Source organism: Heloderma suspectum, chromosome 3, assembly GCF_057233095.1.
Source record: "Heloderma suspectum isolate Gila_16-S chromosome 3, 16-S_ref, whole genome shotgun sequence".
NCBI lineage: Eukaryota > Metazoa > Chordata > Lepidosauria > Squamata > Helodermatidae > Heloderma > Heloderma suspectum.
In genome coordinates, this window is record NC_139460.1 from 126,136,385 (window position 1) to 126,160,218 (window position 23,834).

At 42.9% G+C, this 23,834-nt stretch overlaps 2 protein-coding genes across 3 annotated transcripts in view; both read left to right on the plus strand.

The window, feature by feature from the left end:
- The window catches only part of IL18R1 (interleukin 18 receptor 1), a 35,436-nt gene extending 32,925 nt beyond the window's left edge, over positions 1-2,511 (plus strand). For both annotated transcript variants that reach the window (XM_084844454.1, XM_084844455.1), the window contains exon 11: positions 347-2,511. In XM_084844454.1, the coding sequence (XP_084700580.1) occupies positions 347-741 (395 nt within the window). In that variant the 3' untranslated portion in view covers positions 742-2,511. The remainder of the gene's footprint in view (positions 1-346) is intronic.
- An 8,755-nt stretch (positions 2,512-11,266) lies between these two features.
- The window catches only part of IL18RAP (interleukin 18 receptor accessory protein), a 30,389-nt gene continuing 17,821 nt past the window's right edge, over positions 11,267-23,834 (plus strand). Inside the window, exons 1-6 of the mRNA XM_084844456.1 lie at positions 11,267-11,392; positions 16,927-17,082; positions 18,077-18,347; positions 19,694-19,871; positions 20,461-20,638; positions 22,935-23,003. Coding sequence (XP_084700582.1) covers positions 17,013-17,082; positions 18,077-18,347; positions 19,694-19,871; positions 20,461-20,638; positions 22,935-23,003 — 766 coding nt within the window. The 5' untranslated portion in view covers positions 11,267-11,392; positions 16,927-17,012. The remainder of the gene's footprint in view (positions 11,393-16,926; positions 17,083-18,076; positions 18,348-19,693; positions 19,872-20,460; positions 20,639-22,934; positions 23,004-23,834) is intronic.

The following is a 23,834-nucleotide window of genomic DNA, read 5'->3' on the forward strand; positions in this document are numbered from 1 at the left end:
TGTTCCTCAGCTGTAAAATGGGACTTTTTCTATAAATACAATATAGTGAACATATGTGTACTTTATGTATTTGTCGTGCTGTATACCGTGTATTTACATGTGATGGCTGCCAGACTCTGCTTCGTTTTGCTTATATTTCAACTAGCCTCTAAAATTATGAAATCACTTAGTATTTACTTTTTTATGGTTCTTAATGGTGGAACAGATGGTGTTAGCACAGCCCCCATAGGTTACATGTGGTTGTAATAACAGGGCAATTTATTAATAGTATGTTACAAGTATTATTACTACCATTTAATTTTTTTCCAATTATTTCAGCTAACTTTAATACCTCTTCTATTTCCAGCTGTTGTTGATGATGTCCTATCATATATTGACCGAAGCCGAAGATTAATCATTATACTGAGTAAGAACTACATCTCTGACAAAGTTATGTTTGAACTTGAAACTGGTCTGCATAAGGCCTTAGTTGAAAGAAAAATTAAAGTAATATTAATAGAATACATGCCTATAAGTGATTTTGAATTCTTGCCCAAGTCTCTGGAACTTCTTTCATCCAGCCAAGTGGTGAAATGGAAAGAAGATAAGTCACTCCCTTTAAATTCCAGTTTTTGGAAGAAGCTCCGCTATGCCATGCCTGCTAAGCCCTCCTTGAAAAACTCACCTGCTCTTTTTCAACGTCCTATGAAAGAACAAGAACAATCAGTGCATTCTATATCGCATTCTGGCTGTCCCTGCTGAAGGTTTCACTCAGGTTTTATTTTAGTAAGGCTACTAGCTTTTTATCTGCATCACTTCAGATTGTTGCAAAGGATATGGGTGCAGCACTTGCAAGTAGAAGGATTGCCACAGGGCTCAGCAGAGAAGACATTATTTCTTTATTATTGACAGAATTCATCCATACTTTTATGTTGGTAATATTGTGTACATCTACACATATTTGAATTGCTGCTATCTTCAGTTTAAAAAAATATATGTTTGTGGGGAAAGGGATATCCGCAGGCACTAATGTGCAATGGCAACTTTGAAAAAACCAATAGGATTAAGACATCTTGAAGAAATGTGCCCTTGGATTATTATCACCACTTATAATACTTAAGGTTGCCTAGCAGATAAAGCACTATAATAAGTAGTATGGACCTGTTTTCTAACGGTATTTAATAATAAAAATAAAATATCAATGGCATGATTATGCTTGGTAGAATAATCCCTTGATGTACTTGTTTTGCCATATGACGATAGCTGGTGGTATGACATTCTTATTGATGAGAGGTTGTTCTAGTACCATTTACAATACAGCCATTTGACTGCAACAATTAAGTGACCTTTTGAGGGCAAGTGTGTGTACATGACACTGGATTAGTATCAGTGTTTACAATTTTGTAAACACTGGGCCTTGTGTGGTTATGCTTTGCATCGGAAGAAGCCATCTGACTCATCAACCACAATCTCAGTATTAGAGATGTTTGCTTCTGACCAGAGCACTGTTTTTTTGTGATTAGATGCCATCTCGGAACTCAAATTGTATCGTAACTTCTTTTCCTATACTTTGGACACTGTACAGACACTGTATAATTGACATGTAAATGACAGATGTAATATCTATGTTATAGTGCGAGACTTGCATCAACTGAAAAAATACAATAAAATAATGTATAATAATAGTGAAGGGACCAAAATGTATTTTATCTGTATTGTGCTCAGGACTGGCCAAAGACCTTTTGCTCTCCCTCACCCTCCATGTACTGGCAGTTGAATTGTTCTTCAACATTGGCGAGGGAACAGCATCCACCACACCTGAAGGCACCTCTCTTCTCTAAAATCATGCTGCCACCTCGCAGCACCTGCCACCTGAGATCACTGCCTCACTCTGCCTAATGGTAGGGCCAGTCCTGAGTGTGGTGCAGTTTTTATAGGCTGGAACTGGCAGCTGTCAACTTGAGGGGTTGCATCTAATGGTGCCCATCGATGAATGGAAGGAGTCCTGTTCATGGAAGGTCTCTGATCTAGGGGAGGCCTCTTCTAATGGAAGGGGGTGGTGATTTATCACTGATTTTCCTCTTCCCTTCTGCACCACCTCCCATGTTGTTCTGGAGGATTCCCCTGCACAGATTTTCAGTGACCTGGAAGTGGTAGGGAAATTGGTGAAAATGCCTCTCCCCATTCTCTGCTGAATGAAAAGTCCTGTGAACAGAGAAGCACCACTGGATACAATCCATGGCAATTTGAATGAGGGGTAGGATGCTACCTTAAAAGTAGAGGACTCTTCTATACAATTTTTTTTTAATTGACTATTCTTTGTGCTAGGGATTCACAAGTACTACACTTGGAATTGTTGCATTCAAGCTGTTGTGAAAAATGCATGGTTGAAACGTTCAGCTGGTGTATGGACTGAATTTATGATCTAATTATTTTGTAACCGCTATTTTTAGAAGATTTTGTAACATATGAATAATTGTGTGTGTGCTTGCAAGACGTTTATGTGTAAATGAATTAAATGCTTTATTGTTGATCCTAAGGTTTTTTTGATGGCCAACAAGAGCTGGAACTACCTGAATCATACCTGTAAAAGAGGTGCTCTGTGTCTCCAACACATAGAGGGATGTTTCTATGACTGTCTCTAAATGGCTGGACTACTATAACTTCAGTTTACTTGAATCATAGAATCCTAGAATAGTAGGGTTGGAAGGGGCCTACAAGGCCATCGAGTCCAACCCCCTGCTCAATGCAGGAATCCAAGTCAGAGCATCCCTGACAAATGGCTGTCCAGCCTCGTCTTGAAGGCCTCCAGTGTGGGAGAGCCCACCTCCCCAGGTAATTGGTTCGATTGTCGTATTGCTCTTACAGTCAGGAAGTTTTTCCTGATGTTCAGCCAGAATCTGGCTTCCTGACTGTAACTTGAGCCCATTATTCCGTGTCCTGCACTCTGGGATGATCAAGAAGAGATCCTGGCCTTCTTCTCTGTGACAACCTTTCAAGTGCTTGAAGAGTGCTATCATATCTCCCCTCAGTCTTCTCTTCTCAAGGCTAAACATGCCCAGTTCTTTCAGTCTCTCTTCATAGGGCTTTGTTTCCAGTCCCCTGATCATCTTTGTTTCCCTCCTCTGAACCCTCTCCAGTTTGTCTGCATCCTTCTTAAAGTGTGGTGCCCAGAACTGGACACAGTACTCCAGATGAGGCCTAACCAGTGCTGAGTAGAGGGGAACTAGTACTTCCCGGGATTTGGAAGCTATGCTTCTATTAATGCAGCCTAAAAGAGCATTGGCCTTTTTTGCAGCCACATCACATTGTTGGCTCATATTCAGCTTGTGATCGACAACAATTCCAAGATCCTTCTCGCTTGTCATGTGGTTGAGCCACGTATCCCCCATCTTGTAACTGTGCATTTGGTTTCTTTTTCCTAGGTGCAGAACTTGGCATTTATCCCTATTAAATGTCATTCTGTTGTTTTCTGCCCAGCGCTCCAGTCTATCCAGATCACTTTGAATTTTGTTTCTGTCTTCCATAGAGACCTATGGAAGCTTATACGTGGAAGCCATATGTAAGGCAATTAGCTTTGGTGGTATGAATTTGGCTATAGTAAGCCTGCCAATTAATTAAATAGAATTTGGGGTCAATGGCAACTTTCTTCCCAATGCAAATAGTGATTTACATCAGGATTGCAGTAGGGGGAGAGCATATATAGATATGCTTTCTACATCTGGGGCTAATAAACATGTGGGGAGAGGGAGTGTGCTAGCCCTGCTACTCTCTATCATTATGTTGGTTTCCCTTTGCTTCATCTCCCTTCCCCATAAGGAAGGTGCCCTTTACAAGTAGAGGATTGATCAGAGTTGGAGTTGAACAACATCTGGCAAACAGAATACTGGACTAGGTAGGCCTTTTGTCTGATCCTGCACAGCTCTTAAGCTTTTAGGATTGGAGCTTAACTCTGCTAAACAGACCTGATAAGAATCTTTCTCTAGCGGGGGGGGGGGGGAAGAATACAATGGAGTGAGTTAAGTTCTCAATGTTCCCTAATTACCAACATGGAAGGCAAGAGATACTTAGAGGAAAAACTCTTGCCATGACCAGTGTAAATCCTGCTGATCTTTTCTGGGCTTGCCAGCCAATCTCTTTAAACCTAGTTCCTGTATCTTTGCAAGATGCCTGGTAGACAGCTATGTAACAGGTGAATCTATCCCCAGCCTGGGGGCACAATAGGTGGGCTGTGTGTGTGTGTACACACGTGTGTGTGCTGGCCCTGTTCTTTTCTTTGTCATGTAGCTTTCAAAGACACAGGAGCCCTGCTAAAATGAGAAGGTTCATCTGTTGTTGGCTCGAGGTCCACAAGGATTGGAACTCACTCTACTTTGACACTGTTCAATAGACGTTTGCCTGTGTAATGTGGAATAGCAGATAGGAATTAATCTCTCTCCATTTATAACTTACATGCACTGGCGGGGGGGGGGGACGACGACGACGATGATGACAAAGGGCTCAGGCTCTGCTTCTTCTCCTTACTCTGGCTACCAGCAAAAGTAAAGGGGCCATTTTCTAACAGCTCTCTGCCCCCCTGGTTACCGTGGTGGCATGAGCCACACAGGTAGGCTGCATGAGGTGAGGGTGGAAGGTGGGTATGGATGAATGAATGGGAGAAGGGCTGAGAAAAATGAAACAGTTCCTGTGTCATATAAAAGCCAGACAATTAGGGTGGCCCCTTATGAATCACCAAATAAGAGGAAATGCATCACCAAAAAAGAGGACAAAAGAGAGACCAAGTTGTGTAAAATTTGTAAATGCTAATTTATATGTATAGATTCAAATTTAGAAATAATTATTATAATTCAAATAGAAATACAGTCTGTCTCACCATAGTGTGGAAGACTGTGACCTACGTCTCTAGATAAGATCTACCACATAGCTGGCATTGCTCCGCCTGCTGTTTGTAGAGAGGCAGCAGCATACAAAGAGAGGCTTAAATCCTCAATATCCAAACAACACCCTCTTTACAGACTACAACCAGCTCCTCGGAGATTAAATTCCAGGAAAAGCTTCCTCAGATCGACCGAAGACTTTGATGAATTCCAAAGTAGAATGGACTTCTTGAAAGCTACAAAGAATCAACACTGGAGGGAACCAGCAGAGGCGCTGGCACCCGGTTCCGATGAAAGCTGGGAAGTTTGGAAATCATTGAATAGACTGTGTACAGGTATAACAAGATCTAGAGACACTTTGAATAAATGGGGTTATCTGGTGATCTCTGTCGTATGCGACTGCGGAGACTTGCAGACAACAACACATATGTATACTTGCCCTTTGTGCCCTGATCAATGTACACATGAGGACCTTATGACAGCGCAACAGAATGCAATTAATGTTGCTAGTTTGGGGGCAAGATTTGTCTAATTTTTATATATTTTAACTTCTACATTTTATATTTTAAATGTTATGTGTTATAGTATGTTTTTTAACTGTGATGCTTCCGACACGAATAAATAAATAATAAACACCAGGTGACCTGTGTGCCTGTCCAGTCTGTTTTCCAGGGCTAACCATTGATGGGTAACACTTCTTAAGGTTATCATTACACTGGAATAGAACAGGACAGACCTTCAAATAGAGGACTGTTCTCTAGAGGACACATGTCTGCCCTAAGAAACAATTGGCGACATCCAGTAACTGGTCTACTCCATCCCATTTTCTCTGATTCTGCCCCTGATCTCTGCATGCCTGTGGGGTGGCTGCATGCAGGGCTCAAACACAGGGTCTCTTGTGTGTGTTAATCGGGCACTAAAAGGGTTAAATAATTTTGCTAACAAAAGACTGAAGAGGCTACTTCAAACTGAAGATGGCTAATTTGATCTGGAATGGTTGAATGGTCTGAATGAGGGTTTTGGGGAGACCTGCAAGAAGACCCCCCTGGCTAAAAGACCCCAGGCTCATATTTAAGAAGATCCCAAATTTATATTGACCCCTGACCCATGGGCAAGAAGACCCTGAAACTGGGATTCTATGCTAACTAATGTTATGGCATTAATATCTCTAACCAAGACTTTACAGGACTGGCTTTGAAAGAAGAAAAAATGCAGCTATATTAGGGATGGACAGGCTCACCTCCGTCCAGGGCCCTCGGTCGCAGGCTGAGCCACTGCTGCCCATGCCCACTAGCTGCACCAAGTGATCCCCTCGATGGCTTGGTGAGTGACTGCCAAGTGCAGCAGACAGGCCCGCTCCCTCCCCGAGCCACCATTTTGTGTAACAGTGGCAGCTCGGGCATTTCTGGGAAGGGAACGTTGCATAGATTGTGACTTTAAAGGGTGATCTACTCAACATTACAGGCATGAATGGCCCATTCACACCGATAATGTTGCATAGATTGCCCTTTACAGCTGGAATCTATGCAACATTCCCTTCCCGGAAATGCCTGCGCCACCGCTGTTGTGCAAAATGGCAGCTTGGGGAAGGAGGAGGTGCACTGCCAGATGCTCATGGACAGTGCAGTGCATGTGGACAGCAGAGTGCTGAGTGGTCCATAAACAGTGGGCCGAGTGGGGGGGGAGTCCATTGGACTCCACCCCTGTATCAGGTGCTGTGCCTGCGACATCCCTATGCTGTATTTTGCATGTGGATTTTACAGAGCAGAGTAAGGGCACGGTGAACTGCGCGATCAGAGATGATGATACAGAGCGAAAGAGCAGAAGAACTGAGCATGCTCAGATGCCAACTAGGAGTAAAGAATCACTGTTAGACATCTCGTGTTTTGCACCTGCAGCGATAAAGGAATGCTCTTACTCAACGCCTATTGGTTAAGAAATCAACAATGGGCACACAGAAGTGTTAAGACGGATGTGACCAAAGATGACCAAAGATGACCTTTCAAGGAATATCTACCGAGAAGAAACATGTCAGTCAAAATAACATGAGATGATAGACCTTTAGCAACATTTTAAGAAGTTTCAGATTAACCTGTTAGTGATAATGCCAGAGATGTTCCCCAAACGTGTGGGCATAAAACGTGAGATTGTTGGGGGATACATAGATACCTTGCTTCTGATTGGTGAATGGGTGGTCTAACCACCCATGCACCCCATTTTTGGTTGGAAGATGCTTGTCTCATCACTCACTGGGGCTCCCACCTCTGACCAGAACAAGTATATAAAAGCACAGGTAGTGAGATCTCTTCTTCTGCCTCATTTTGCTCTCTCGCTGCTTTGCCTCTGATCTGGACCACCGGACCCAAGGATTTGGGTAACTATGGACCTCTTTAGACTCTTAGACTGTAGAATTTACAAAACATTTTAACCTGTTACTTTCTCTGAAGTTAGGTCTGAGAAAATTTTCTGAGCTTGGGACTTTATCTTATTTCTGAAGATGGAACTTATAATCATTTCCAAGTCTTTGGTGTTTCTTTTACTCTAGCTTCTACATTTAAGTAGGTTTAATTTTTCACATGCCCAGAGAACTTAGTAATACTTTTGCTTAGCTTTTTATATTCAAATAATGTCCAGGAGGAAGTAAAAAGGAGAGTTAGCAATTTTAGCATGTTTTAGTTTCACTTTACAACACAAGTAGAATGCAGGAGGGTGGTGAGGAGAAGTCATAACAATATATTAGAAGCTGAATTTGTTTTCTCACTCATTACATTTGTAGTGCCAGCTTTGTCATTACAATTCTTTTGATTAATCTTATATGTATCTTATATTCTTTTTCATTGCCGATAATGTAATCTCAGAGAAAGCTTCTGATGCTCATAGAACCACCATGCTATCTTTTCTTAACTTTGTGATTTTCTTAAATAAAGCATGTAATAGATTTCAATTTACTTTTTAGTCTCTGGTGAAGTTTGCCTGTTTGGACTTAGCTTGGTTACTCACCGGGGTGTCTCGAACCCAATTGGTTTAGGTTCTGAAGTTAAACAGGACCAAATTAACAGTGTGCTTGACCTGTGCTACTCCACTTGGCCACACCTGCCTATAGAACCCCTGCAATCCAGATGCGTGAGGCTGGGTCTGTGGGGTGAACAACTGGGGAAGAACTCATGACTGTCTAGAGAGCTGTTATGTGGGGTGTGAGTTGTGAGTTCTAGTCCTGCCTGCCCACTTTTTTGGCTGTTGTCATGATTTTGCAGGCTCCCACAAGGCAAATCTTACCTAATGCTTCATTTTCTCCTTTCAGGAAAACCCCCAGTCCTCATTGTTTTCCATCTCAGATGTCTATCTAGTGAGCTATTAGGGTGGTCCTAGGCTTGTTCTCTGCGAAGGTGTAGCTATGGCTTCAATTGCAGCATGCTGTGAGATTCTTTAGGGAACCACAGAAATGCAGAGAAGTGGTCCAAGCAGAATATGGTTTGATTACAACAGATTTAGTATTCAGTATCAAATTCTGGTAGATGGAGGGCCACCATCTTTCATGACTGCCTGACCAGGTTTAGCTTGTGTAGACAGAGCCTGAGCCCAAAGTAAAATCTGAGTCAGGTCTAGGGTGGACGCTTACACGTCACCAAGAAAGAGGAACTGCAATTTGTGTAAATTATGGCCAAAATTTGCGCAAATTAGATTTGCAATTTGTTAAAATTACAGCTGTGATTTGCAGAAATTGGGGAGTTTGTGGAAAAGTAATAAAAAAGAAGTTCCTGCCCTCCACCGCTGCGCAACCCTCCCCCTCTCCCTTGACAGTCCCTTGCATTAGAAAGGTAAGGTGATGGGATCTCTGGGCTGGGGACTAACAGCAGGGTGGAAAGTGGGGAAGTCACAGAAAACAGTATCCCCAGCAAAGGGTGGCTGGAACCCACACACAGAATCCCTCAGAACCAAAACAGGCCAAAACAGATATGATTTTAAATTGGTGTCTAGCAGCTATATCTTTTTTTTTCCTTTTCATTTTTACACTAAAGTAAGCACAGGGGCCCCAATATGGACCTTAGAAAGACCCCTACTCCCCCTAGGGTCCCAATCTGGATTGGAGGCCCTGCACCTACTCTAGAGTAGAAAAAAGAGGCATAGACACTAGATACACAAATGTGTGTCTTTTTTCATGAGGGCCAAACAGACATTAGTTTAAATATGTCTATTTTGGCCTGCTCATGTTAGCAGTATAGGCCCGGATAAGGGGGGAATTGCAGAAGATTGCAACCAGACCAGCCACTGAGGACACAAATTAGAATTAGCTCTTCTTCCTACTGCTGTGCTGACAGAAGGCAGCTTATCCAGAATTTCCTATGAGTCACCTGACACAATTGTGATTTATGGATCAGTAGTTGGTTAAAGAACAGGATGTGGAAGTAAAAACGGGCAGTTCTTGCAGTGGAAGGAAGGACGAAGCAAGGCCTCCAAGGATCTGCCCTGGAAGGACCAGTGCTATTTGGCCTGTTCAGAAATGATCTGGAGTTAGGGCTGAGCAGTGAGCTGTCCAAATTGTCAGATGACACCAATTTTTCAGACCTCCAAAACGATCTCTCTAAACTAGATGGAAACTGGACTGGGGGGGAAAGCGGCAAGTGAGTTTCTTCAGTGTAAAGTAATGTGCACGGGGGGCAAAAAAAAAAAGTGAAATGGAGGCTGGAAACTGGTGGTCACTAGCAAAGAGATCTGAAGGTCATGGCAGATAGCTTATTTTAAACATCATCTCAGTGTCTGGCAGCTGTGAAAATGCAATGGTCAAGCTAGGGATTATTAAGAAAAGGGACTGAAAGTAAAACTGCCAGCATCATAATGCCTTTATATAAATCAATGGTATAGCCACATTTGGAATACTGTGTAGAGTTCTAGTTCTCCCATCTCAAAAAGTTGTAGAGTTAGAAAAGCTGAAGAAAAGGACAACTCAAATGATCAAGTGCAGCCTTCCCCAACCTGGTGCCCCCCCAGATGTTTTAGAGGACAACTCCCAAGATTCCTGAGCATTGGCCATGCTGGCTGGGGCTTATGAGAGTTGAAGTCCAAAACATCTGGAGGGCACCAGGTTGGGGAGGGCTGATTGCAGGCTGGAGAGCATCTTCCCCATGAGAAATGGCTAAAGCCCGAATCAGGCCTTCAGCCTTCATGCAATTTCAATTGCATGATGGGAAGTGTGATCATGGTTCTAAATCATGTTGGGGAGCTTGCATGCATAGAGCAGGTTCCCCCCACCAGACATTCCTCTACATTGTTTGGACGGCAGTGGGGCTGGGCTGACAGGGATGTGATGAACAGAGCCAGCCCTACCGTTAGGTAGAGTGAGGCAGCCACTTCAAGCAGCAGATTTTGGGTGTTGTGAAAAGGCAGCAACATATTAATTATTGAATTATTATTGCATTAGATCCAGTCTTAGGCATCCTTACCGTAGATTACCCAATGATTTCAGTGGGTCTACTCTAAGTCTGACTTACTTTTTTTTACATCCAGGGAGGGAGAGAGGTACTCGTGGGATTTCCTGCCTCAAGTGCCAAACCCAGGCACTATTCACCTTAACTGGTGGGGGGCACCATTTGCTGCTCTGCCTCAGCAACATGTCTCGGGCAACAAAACATCCTTGGCGATGGAGGGAGCAGTGCTAGCAAGTACACAACAAAACTCTAATTTTTGCAGTATGCCAAGGAAAACCAGTTGCTGGGGAAGTAACAGCAGGAGAGTGGGTGGAATATTCCCTTAATGTCCTCCAGACGTTTTAGATTACAATTTCCATGAACTCCAGCCAGCATGCCAGTGGTCAGGGGTAATGGGTGTTGTAGTCCAAAACTTCTAGAGGGCACCAGATTGGGGATGGCTGTCTTACATGAAAGAAGTGGAGCAGACAAATGGAAACCTCTCTCACACTGCCTCTTTAAACTGCAGTGACAGTTGGAGGCATGGGCTCCTTGGCTATCCTGTGGATCCAGCTCTGGAATCAACTGCATAATTTATTGGCCAGCTATGAAAGAGCAGGAGTGAGAGAAAACTGCTCAGTAGCTCCATGCCATGCCTTTTCCCTCTGGATACATTTTTAGATACGGCTCTGGAGTTAGTACAACTTCCAAGAGTCAGTACTAAACACATGCTACTTTGGGTGACCTGACAGGAAGGATGGGAGCAGGAGGAAGGGAATAAGGCTGGAATGGGAAAGAGCTTGAAAAATGAAAGCTTATTTGTCCCGTATTACCAACTGCAAAACTGGGAAGGGTCAAGGGTGCCGGGTGTGGGGGAGTGTTTCCCTATTGTAATAACCTTGAGAACTTTTCAGTAAACAAATACTAATAAAAATAATGAATAATGCTGTTGTTATTTTTATTCAAATGCTGTGTCACTTTTCCCCTCCCTTTTTACAAGAACAGTTGCCGGAAATGTGTACAAGGAGAGGAAGAAATGATGACATTGAGACAAAGGAAACTCTGAAAGGAAACTCACACGCCTTATTCAGAGCTAACCACAGCTCTTATCACATCTGGTGGCATGCAGAGGTAAGATTTTTATTCAGATAGCAATCTCCTTTCAGGTACAAATTCTGCAATACTCTCGTTCATGGATGATTTAAGCAAACCTTTCTAATTTGAAGAAGTTTATAGTTCTTGCCTTTTTCTCTGAATGTCTACTTCTGCTTTCTATTTAGCCACTGACAATCACTTTAATGCCTACTATATGTGTTTTTGTGCTCTTCAAATTTCTTTCTATAAGCAACTTCAAGGATTTCTGCAAAGGAAATATCACTATTTCAGTGGTAAGTGCTACAATATTAATTAGTTTAACCTAATATCCCAGTGTTTTTTACTAGGGCTAGAAAGTCTGAGGTGAAACCAGGTATCTATGTGTAATTGTATGTGTTACATAAAGACGAACTTTAGAGGTGTACAAAATTATGTGTGATCTGGAGAAAGTGGATAGAGAGGCATTTTTCCCTTCTCTTATAATACTAGAACCTGAGGTCATCCCATGAAGCTGATTGGTGGGAGATTCAGGACAGATCAAAGGAAATAGTTCTTCACACAGTGCATACTTAAACCATGGAATTCATTTCCACAAGATGTAGTGATAACCACCAATTTGGATAGGTTTAAAAGGGGATTGAACAAATTCATGCAGGCTATCAATGGCTACTCGTCCTGATGGCTGTATGCTATTTCCAGTATCAGAGGCAGTATGCCTACATACACCAGTTGCTGGGGAACATGGGTCGGAGGGGGCTGTTGCGCTCATGTCCTGCTTGTGGGTCTCCTGTCGACAGCTGGTTGGCCACTGTGTGAACAGAATCCTGGACTAGATGGACCCTTGGTCTGATCCAGCATGGCTCTTCTTATGTTCTTATGTTCTTAGGTTCTTATCTAAATAAATAGTGTCTCCCCCCACCCCACCCCACTAATCCGGTTATATCATGAAGATTTTCATTTCTAATTCAAATTAAGCACGTCCTTTCATCATTGTACTCAAATATTGCATTGCAACAGATACTCTGCATCTGAAATAGTGGTTTGGTAATCTAGTGCACCATATGTATCATCATTTCACCATCAGAAACTAACAGTGGAAACTTGTACATGTCTGTTGTTGTTCAGTCGTGTCCAACTCTTCGTGACCCCATGGACCATAGCACGCCAGGCCTTCCTGTCCTCCACTCTCTCCCGGAGTGTGCTCAAGTTCATATTCATTGCATCAGCGATGTTATCTAGCCATCTCATCCTCTGCTGTCCCCTTCTCCTTTTGCCTTCAATCTTTCCCAGCATCAGGGTCTTTTCCAGTGAGTTTTCTCTTCGCATTAGGTGGCCAAAATATTTGAGCTTCAGCTTCAGTATCTGTATACATGTCTACTTGCAAGTAAACCCCATTTAGTTCAATGAGACTTACTCCTGTGTGTGTGTGTGTTTAGGATTACACTGTAAGGCTGCAAATCACTGTGACTTAGTTCTGAGTAGATGTGTAGGATTCTACCGTAGGATTACAGTTGATTTCTAGGATATTTTATCACTATTTTGAGGGAATTTGCTAAAAATGCCATCCCATATCCAAAGATAACCTTGAATGGCAGGTAAAGAGGCTGCTATGTCTGCTAGTAAAATATTTCTTTGTAATCTAGGAGGATCAATAACTAATCTTCGTAATTATATAGAACCTTTTTCTAATTCAGGGCCAGTGAAATGGGGAGGGCCATTTTGGCTATTTTTACAGGATGGAACTGTTGAGTGGCTAGGGAGTGGGATGGAGCTATCTCTCTCTCTCTCTCTCTCTCTCTCTCTATACCATCCAATAGCCAAAGCTCTCTGGGTGGTTCACAAAAATTAAAACTGTGAGTGCAGCATAAAACAATATAAAATATGAAAGCTTAAAACCACAATATAACAGTACAACCAGAATAAAACCTAGGAGCAATGCAGAAGTTTAAAATACAGATTTTAAACACCAGAGCTTTACCAGATTAGGAATCTAAAATACTGGGAGAATAAAAAGGTCTTCATCTGGCTCCGGAAGGAGTACAACGTAGGTGCCAGGAGAACCTCTCTAGGGAGCTCATTCCACAGCTGGGGTGCCACAGCAGAAAAGGCCCTCTTCCTGGTAGCCACCTCCCTCACTTCCTTTGGCGGGAGCTCCGGGAGAAGGGCTGCTGAGGATTATTTTAGGGTCCAGGCAGGTACATATGGGAGGAGACGATCCTTCCGATACCCTGGCCCCAAGCTGTTTAGGGCTTTGAATGTTAATACTTTGAACTGGGCCTGCAAATGGACTGGCAGCCAGTGCAGCTGGAAAAGCACTGGTGTAATGTGATCTCATTGGCCAGTCTCTGTTAATAATCTTGCTGTCCTATTTTGGACTAGCTGAAGTGTCTGGTCCATTTTGAAAGGCAGCCCCACTTATAATGCATTGCAGTAATCCAGACGAGAGGTTAACTTCCCTTCCCTCCTTTTTAAGAAAGGTTTCTAAGGGCCAAACCAGACAGTACTGTAAATCTGAGTCAAGCAGCTGCGTCTTTTGATCATTTTTACTCTAGAGTAGATGCAGGGGCCCTGATTCAGATGACAACCCTAGTGTGGGGAGCTAGGAGGGCTTTTAAGATCTGGATCAGGGGTCCTTTTCCTACCCTACAGTAAAAAGAAACAAAAGAAGTAGCTGCTAGATGCAGATTTAGAGTGCAATCCTATGCATGTTTTGACAGCTCCCAGCATTCCTGGCTGGAGCATGCTGGAACTTGTAGGACTTTTTTTTTTCTGTCGAAACATGCACAGGATTGCACCCTTAAAGTGTCTGTTTTGGCCCTAAGGCTGGATCTACATTGTGTGTGCTAGTGCACTGAAGTCGGTAGACTGCTGAGTTAAATGCCATCACATTAAAACGTGATTATTCACACTTTCTGTTTCCCCGTTCCAGTATGTCATTGAATGCACAAGCACAGTTCACACTCAAGCGCTATGCTCTTTTCCTGCTCTTAAAGAAGGCAGCTCTCATTGGAGGAGCAGTAACTTTTCCTGTTTCTGCCAATTCCCCGCCCACCGTCCCTCTCTTCCTCTATCCCTGTGTGTGTAGGGAAGGCGCAAGCATCTGATTGGGGCTCGAAGCCTGGCAAGACGTTGCCACTATGCCCGACCTGACCGACCCCAGTTCCCTCAGCAAGAACAGGGGAAGAAGGTAGCGCCTCTCATCCTCCCCCCATCATTGCTACAGCGGCAGTGGCTCAGGAGAGGCTGGTCGTTTTCCAACAGTTTTCCTGGCCTTACGGAAAACGACCACCTTGTCCTTTGCCACCACCGCTGTAGCAGGTGGGGGGGGGAGAAGGAGGCACTTATGCCCTCCCCCCACCTGCTGGAGGCCAGGGCAAGAGGCTGGGGGGTGTCTGCCAAGGCTCTTTTCCCCACGCCAGCCCTTGACAGCTGGCGCCGGTGGCAGCACAGTGCTCTCTCCCTGGCCTACTCTAGAGAAGGCCAAAGAGAGAGGCTGGGGGGTGCCTGCCAAGGTGCTTTTCTCCATGCCAGCCCTTGACAGCTGGTGCGAGGAAGAGGGGCAGCTGTGGTAGCACCCCAGTGCTCGGGTTGGGGGGGGGGCTGCTTGCATCTTCAAAACCTCGAAGCTTCGAAGACTGCCCTGTTTTTGTCCGCCATGGAGGGAAATCCCATTGAAAGCAAATTGCCTTCTGATTTGGAGGTGACAGACACTGCTTTCCCACCCAAGCAGTAGTGCCTAAAGCAACTGCTTTAAAAAAATATCTTAAAAGATGCCAAGCTCTACCAGATGAATTGCATGAACGGCACAATCCTAGGACTTTGTTCTGCCTAAACATGCATAGGATTGTGCTCTAAGTAGCCAGTGAAATCATAACTTTGAAGGCTTTCTCCTGCTTGGCTGAAAAAGAAGACTCCCCCATCCACCCAGTGACCCAATCTGTTGGGAAGTGCTGGGTAAAACAAGGGTACATAAAATCAAAAAAGGGATCCTCATAATTTCATATGATTTTTAAAGGGGAGACCCACAAAACCAGTACCCAATCACAGACCACATCTGCTTCCATGGACTGAAGTTGAAAAATATGGACCTTCTACCAGCCTAAAATCCTGCATTTAAAATGGGGTTTCTGCTTCCATTTTAAATGCAGGATCACAACTGACTGCCTTTATACACGCTCTCTTACCCCGCCTTACCCCCCTTCTCCTGGTAGCTTAACTCCCGCCATACTGTTTTCTCATGGCCCCAATCCTGGGCACTTACTTACTTGGGAGTAAGCCACATTGAACTCAATGGGACTTACTTCTGAGTAGACATAAGGTCAACCTGTAAGTCTGCAACCCTCCAGTAAGCCCCATTGAACTTAATAGGGTGCTCTGAAACAACAAAAGACATCGCTTCTGAGCTTGGTGGGGTGGGGGATCAGATGTGTCTCCCTTCATTGCAGGGAGGCATTTTACCCTGTTCTCCATCCGATTGAGAAATGTAGAGGCAGGAGATGCTCAGGTTTGGGATGGGGGGGGGTGTTCGTGTCTTTGAAGCTTCAAAGACTGCCCTGTTTTTGTCCGCCACTCATGAGATGATGTTAAAATTGTCCACGGACATTTTTATTGATGTTAGTCTGTGAATAGTGATGACTGTCTGCTTGGATGTGTGTGTGTGTTGGGCAAGCGTGCAGAGAAATCGGGCTGGAAAGCTACGATTCTTTGAAGATTCAAAGATAATCCCTTAATTTTTTTAAAAAAAATAAGCCAAAGCAGGGGATAGAAGGAGGTAAAAGTTAGTTTCATTTGAAGGGATAGAACAACCCCCTGCTCAGTACAGGAAGCCTGATTCCCAGGCGGTCTCCCATCCAAATACTGACCAGGGCTGACCCTGCTGAGTTTCCAAGATCAGACAAGCAGGCACACATCCAGCCCTTTGCTTGTGTTAGTGATAAAGCTTCCAGTGCTGAGGAAGCTATGCTATCAGTAGCCGGAAGACCAGATGGGGGTGTTGAGAGCTGTGATTGGACAGGAGGGAAATACAAACACAGCCGTATATAGACAGGCGTGGGAGGGGAATTACAGGCCAAAAACAGTAATGGAAGTGGAAGAGCAGAGCACATGAATGAAATCTACTCGGAAATCACGGGATATCAGGGTAATGAAAGCGGTAACAGGGCAGTGGGAAATTGCGGTTCCAATATGAAACAGAGAGAGTGTAATGTGAAAGGAGGGGAATGACGCCTCATCAGAAGCGTAAAAAACCGTAAGTCTAGATTGGCCCTAAGAGATGCTGCCAAAGGGAAAATGGCCATTGTGAGGGGGATGCTTTGGGAGTGCCAAGGCTGAGTCTCAAAATCTCTGCTAAGGATGGAGAGTCCCAGCTGGCGTTATAGGGAAGCTACAAGGATCTCCATGAGTCTGCCTGAGCTGCAGCTATTATCCTTTCTTTACAGGAAGCCTCTTTCCATTGACTGTAAAAGACTCTTGCTTACCTGGGCAAGCTTCCCATTGAGAAGCTGCCTGGGACAAGTTATTTTTAAAGGTAGTTGACCATTTCCTTTTTTTTCATTTTTTTCATTTTACAGCTACAGAAAACTTTCCCAGGGAAAAATATTCTGCTTGCCGTGGAAGCTCTTTGCCGAAGACTGAAGAAGTGCAATGTTAGGAAGCAATGCTAATATTTTGCTGGCTCTTCCTGTTGCTAATGAACAGAGCAGAAGCAAGAGATATTAATGTTGCAGGTAAGACCATGTTAGGCTGCTTCTTGGCACACGTCAAATGCTCATTGTCTCAGGGCACAGGGCCAGTTCACATGACACGGCCGGCGCTTTGTAGGTTATTTAACCCACAAGGAGCTGCAGAATGGGCTGGGCATGTGCAGCCCCCATTGTGATTGCACAACCGCCGATAAGGCCCATCAGGGGTTGTGCCATGTCATCTGAACCTGGTTATTGTGGGTTATTCAAGGGTTCAACAACCTTCAGTTAACCCCTACTATAAATTGTGGGTTTGTTGTTGTGTGTTCAAAGATGACCTACATACAATGTTAAAAATTGGCCTTTCTGTAGAGGCATATTTTGATGTGATGCGGCCTTGAAATATGTGACTCCTCCATGGTTAGCAAGGTGCAACTAGAACTCTTTTCCATGGCAAATGCAAAAGCACAGACTTTCTTCCACAGAGCAGGCTCCGCTGCAGAGAAGGCCCATCTCAATGTCACTGCCAAATGGAAATACTCTACTTATTTGTTACATTTATATCCTGCCTTTCCTTCAAGGAGCCAAAGGTGGCATATAAGTTCCTCCACCTCTACATTTAATCCTCACAACAACCCTGTGAGATAGGTTAGGCCGAGAGTCAGTGACTCACCCAAAGTCACCCAGTGAGCTTCATGGTGGAGTGGGGACTAGAACCCAGATCTCTTGAGTCCCAGTCCAACACTCTAACCACTACACCACACTGACGCTAGACAATACTGATATTGGTAAAAGGCAGCATCTTAGGTTCCTATGTACCTGAGAACAAGTGCTGGTTATCAGGGAGGGGTGACCTAAGATCACATGGCAATAGCCAGTTTTGATGGCTGATGGGTCTTAGCTGAAAGTCTGATCCCTTCTCACCTACAAGGCATCTAAACTCACTAGCTTTGCATGGAAGAATAAATGCACTGATTATGGTTACTCATCATGGCTCTTTCTTTCCTTGAATCATATGCATCTTTTAAATCTTTTTCAGGATGTCTGCACAAGCACCCTGATGTGAGGTTCCGGGCGATGAGTGGCCAGAAATTTGCTGTATCGTGTGACTTACCATCTAAAGACCCTGCCTCCATTTTCAACTCTTCTCGTCTCTATGAAAGCCAGGTGCAGTGGTACTGGCAATCAAGCAATGGAGGAGTCACAAGGCTTCTCCGTAATGAACACACCAACCCCACGCTTCAGGGGAATTTCCTCTGGTTTTATCCAATCAAACTTCAACATTCTGGAACATACATCTGCATGAATAGGTTTGTTGCTGTTACAGAAGACCTAAAAATCTCTCCCCCCCCCTAATATTTTGAAAATCCTACAAGGGGTTTATTTACTTTATCATTAGCAGCATTATGTCCTCATTACCAAGGATGTTCATAACTAGCCAAACTTGAACACTTTTAAACTTAATTGATTTCAATGGATGAAATTTAAGCATGAACCTTTAAAAAAACTTATTTTATTGTAAAATTTCAACAAAAGAAAAGAAAAATAGAAAAATATGTGGCTACATAGATTTGAATATATCAATTTCAATGTATAAATATTTCAAATATATATATATATATATATGAGAAAATATAGGTTTCTAAGATCTATACATAAACTTCAACAAATGCATACCAAATATCCAAATAAGTATCCATTTGCAGGTCAATACACCACCTGTTCAAATGTTGAAAGTGTTGTAAGTCTTCAATGCATTGCATTGCGTTATACGAGCTGAGCATTCATCCTTCCGGTGTTGTAATATCAGTCTTTTAGCTGTCAGAAGGGCACAGATAATCAATCAATTGGAATTCATGTGTTTAATTTGGGCTGGATCATGCCCTTAAAAAGATTATATCCCACCCTTCTTCTCTCAAGGGGCTCCGAAGATAGTTCTATCATCCCGTTAAATATTGTACAACTATAAAATCAAACACGAACTCTGCCTACAGACTTACATTCTAAATGAAATAATATTCTGCTTTTTAATTTTTAATCTGATAAATTATCTGGATAATTTAAAACATATTTCTATTTAAAACAAAATTTTACAAATTAGTTATTCATCATCCACCAGTCAGAAGAAATATTTTTAATCTAAATATCGCATCATAAATTATCATTTCCTCATCATTTACATGAATTAGTCATACCTTTGAAATGAGAGACAGTGCTAAATTCATAGGCTAGGATCCAAAGGTGTCTAGAGTAGATTGGAAGGGTGTTTCCCCTCCCACAAAAGGAGATTTTGCAATTTCCATCAATGCCCCTCTCCATCTGCAGATCCATGTGCTGTGCTGTATCTTACGCTATTTGCAAGGGTCCCTTAATCCTCCAGAACCGCTCTTTCAGAGGTGCTGTGAGCACTGTGGAGGAGGGATAGGAAAGCCCCATTTCCTAGCCCTTACAAAAAGCCCCATTTCTTATCCCCTACAAATGGAACATCCCTCTTTGATCTTAGGATGCAGTGGTACATTATGACTATAATATCTATTTGGCTATATTAACAAGACATTTCAATTTTCAAAATATACCCTATTTGCCTCCCTGTTGCCTTCACAGGATCTAAGCTTCTCTGGATAATTTCACCTGAGCTCCTTTTTGTGTTACACAGGGGGAAGAAATTGCCATGTGTCACTATTTTCATAGTTGTTCAGACAAAGGAGATGGCAAATTGTTCAGGTGACATTGTGAGTAACAGGTACCTCTTAGTTGAACAAGGAGCATCTATTGCTTGCCCAGGGAAAAATTGCTACAGTAATCTTCAGCACTCATCGGTTAAATGGTACAAGGTAAGGGTCATTATCTTTGGAGCGATAAACACAAAGACACTTTATTTATTCATTTCTATCAGAGTTGCATTCATATGCAATGACAGATATTTGGGGTGGGATGGGATCAGGTGGAAAGACTTGCTTTCCTGTAGTGTAATTGGTTGAAACTAACATTTTGAGGTTTTGTACACCAGGCTGTTTAATTGCTGTATCTGTTTTTGGTTTCAAAATGGTGCGTATGGGAGTTAGTGGGTGGGTGGTGAGAGCAGCACGGAAATGAGAAAAGGAGGATTTCTCTTTATGTGAGAACCCCTATGCCTCTTCCATCTTTCTGAGCCATTTTGTCTTAGGGGGACAAGAAGGAAAGAGATAGGAGCAGGCCAGCAAGGGGGTGGGGGAGGAATGCCCCTATTCCTCCCTCTGATTCTCCTGAGCCTTTTCAGAAATTAGGAAGTGAACATGTAAGAGAGGGGCTGGGTGGTAATGTGGCATGGGAGAGGCAGAGGCTGGATCAGGGCACTAGGTTCAGCCCTTGCCAGTTGCCAACTCCTGTTTTACAATCTAATGTAAGGTGGGCGGTTCTTCTCTTTTCTTTCTCTCCCTTTAGAATGGAATGAAAGTAAGACTTCGAAAGGACATAAGACCAGGCCTGAAATTTAAGCAAGATAAAATAGAATTCCGTTCTGTCTATGACAAAGATAATGGCACTTATATATGTGATTACATGTTGCTTGACAACAATACCCACTGGAGAATGAGAACAATAGTAGACATAACCATCATCTGTAAGTCACCATACATTTGGCATACTAAATGTTCTGATGTACTGCTATATATTCTGGCAGTGACATAGTATAATATATAATGTAATGTTTTATTTATTTATTTAATTTCCTGTTACATCATATGATTCCCATTTAGTGTCTCACTTCTATTTTTTAAAATTAAACAAGGTTAGCTAGAAGTTGGTTAGCTAAAATTAAACAAGGTTAGCAGGTCATTTCCCTCTGTCATTCCAGTCTCTCTCTCTCTCTCTTTCTCTCTCTCTCTCTATATATATACACACACATACACACACACACACACACACTCTCTCTCTCTATTAATCCAATTTATTTGAAAGTTACTGTGTACTCAGAATCCATTTCGGGACATACTGTACAGTTAGAAAAATGTGTACTAATACAGATTCACCCATCTTTATTGAATGTGTGAATGTGATTTTATTAGTTGGTATTCAGAAATTGTATCGTGTGGTTTCTGTTGAAAGGTCATGGCATGTATATTTGCTACAGGAGGGGAAAAAAATCAGAAAATGAACAGACTGGCATTTAAAAAGTAAACACAGCAAATGGAGAGTTGCTATAGGAACACTGGAGGTAGTAACTGCTGCTGCAGATATCAGTTAGGAGGAGAGTCCAGCAATCAACCTGGGTCAGGAATGAGCCTCACTTCTCATTCTCATTTCCAGAAGGGGCTGGGCTCAGTCATGGTCCTGGAAGGCTTTACCACAGGGGTGGTGGTGAACTGCTTCCAGCTCAAGGGCTGAATTCAGTTTTGGAGACACTCTCAGGGGCTGCCTTCCAGCAGTGGGCATGTGGCCAAAGGCAAACATTTACAAGGTTGCACACAGACAATTCTTTTTAAGATGGACTATCCACTTTGCCATTGGGGCAGCCCAGTCCTGTAGCTCAACTGTAATATCTATTGAAACGTTAGGCAGAGTAGGGAGGAGTCTTGCTGCAGGAGGACTAGCATTCCTGGGTGATAAATGCCAGTTTGCCCCTTCAAGCCCATCTCAAAATGGGAGAAGTGTGTGTGGGGGTGTGGGGTGTGGGGCTGTATGTGCAAGCATAGACATCCTGCCAAGCAAATAAATAAACAACACAGAAAGACGACATTCTGAAAGGCTGGGATATAGCTGCCAGAGATGTGACAGCCTTAATCAATATTGACACTTAATTTTCTTTTAAAGTGCTAAGCAGTAGGGCTAGGAAATACTCTGGAAAAATACTTAATAATGTATTCAAAAGACTATCCTTTAAAATGCCAAGAATTGTGTAGGTGTCATGGGGTGAATTGTCTCATCATCACTGATGTCACCGTATTTAGTCAAGTGCCAGGGTTGTCCCATAATTCCTCTTGCCATAGTAGGCTCGATTGCAGTGGACCTACTCAGTGGAAACAGAACCTGTATTTTAACAGCAATCTCCAGTTGCAGTGTTGGTGAATGTTTGCTCTCTTTGGCTTTTAGTTGAAGAAGTTTTACAGTATTTGCTGCAGTTCAATCTTCGGAATTGTATTTTCGTTTAAATGGCTTATTTTAAAACTAGTTAAATGTAAGGTGCTTTTATAATTTGGTATGGAATTTTAGTGTTTTATATCACAAGCCACCTTGGGAAGACCATTGTCCTGAAAGGTGGCCAAGGAATATATTCAAAAACAAACAAACAGAGTTCTACCACTGAAGCATGAGCTGGAATGAGTATGTTTTCCCTTCAACCCCTGTGCTGAATTCATTCTAATTGAAAGTGGATACTTTATTGCACATACAGCTGCCCAACCAAAGGACTAAGAAGAAAGGACTGCTCATAATGTAGTCCACCAATAGCTGTTTGGTGCCCTTCCATTTCTCCAGCAAATGAAAACCGTATTAACTGAGTTTGCGTAACATGCTAACCCACACTCAGTGGTTGAGTGTGGGTTGTTTGTTGAACTATGGGTTCCCATGTTGTCTGAACCCAGGACATTTTCTGCAGACCATGCAGTGTGGCTTGTTTTTCTCAAACAAGCCACCTTGAGAACCCCTGGGTTGATGTTAGGTTGTTCAGGCTGGTTAACAAGCCACCCTGCAGAAAATGCCTTGGGTTCAGATAACACATTTACTCATGGTTCAACCACAACCCACATTCAAACACTGAGTGTGGGTTAGTGTGTTGTGTGAATAGCCTGTGATTTCTCATGGATTTCCACTTGTAAATGATAATATTTTAAGCTGGCCATAGATTCTATGAGTAAAAAGGTCATTGAGAAGCCCTGAACAGACTTCATACTTTTGACATCCCACTTTTTATATTGTAGCAAAAGACACTATGAATCCTCCAAAGGTTCTGGATCCCAGTGATGTGACAATTCTGGAAGTAGAACCTGGTAAGCTGGTTCCATTTTTAATTTGGTTTGCAAACTGGAAGGTGATGGTTAATATCCTGTGTTACCCGTGCACCAGTGGGATCCACTGCTAGCGCAGTGGGAGCTAGCAGTTCTTAAGGCAATTGGAAACAAGTAGAAATGCTCATTTCCAGATCAGGACATACCAATGGAGCTTGCAAAAGGGAGCTCCACTGACCTGTACCAATTTGGAAACAAGCATTTCCACTGTTACTCTAGGAAGCACTAACTCTCCAGTGTGCTAGTGGTGGGTCCCGCTGGCACAACAGGATCAGTGGGAGTGCAGTGGCAACATTGGATACTGCCATATATACACACACACACACACACACACACACTTATTGATGTAAGAGTAAAGGATGTACAAATACAACACTGTAACAAGAAGTATTCCCTGTGCTACATCTAAAGGTTAAAGCCTTTCCACAGTTCGTCTGCCCACACTTTCCTGGACTGGACTGAAAGTACATCGGAGAAGTCCTTTTGGATTGCTTTCTATTTAAAAACTTGATAAATGATATCACAGATAGTGATTCCATTGTTTACTGAGTGCAAGGACAGATTACTGAAAGACAGTACCTCCAGAAAAAGTGTAACATTTACTGTAATCTATGAACTGGTTCACACATGCATGGCCATCACTTGATGATCGCAGCATTGTGATGACTTGTGAGTGTGAATGCAGCATCACAGTTCTATGTGTGACTCGAGGTAATAACCAACAGTACAAAGTGCTGTTAGCTTAAAGTTGTAAATGGATTGGGCTGGATACCTAAAATATAGTCTTGTCTCATATGAGCCTTAAGATCCTGA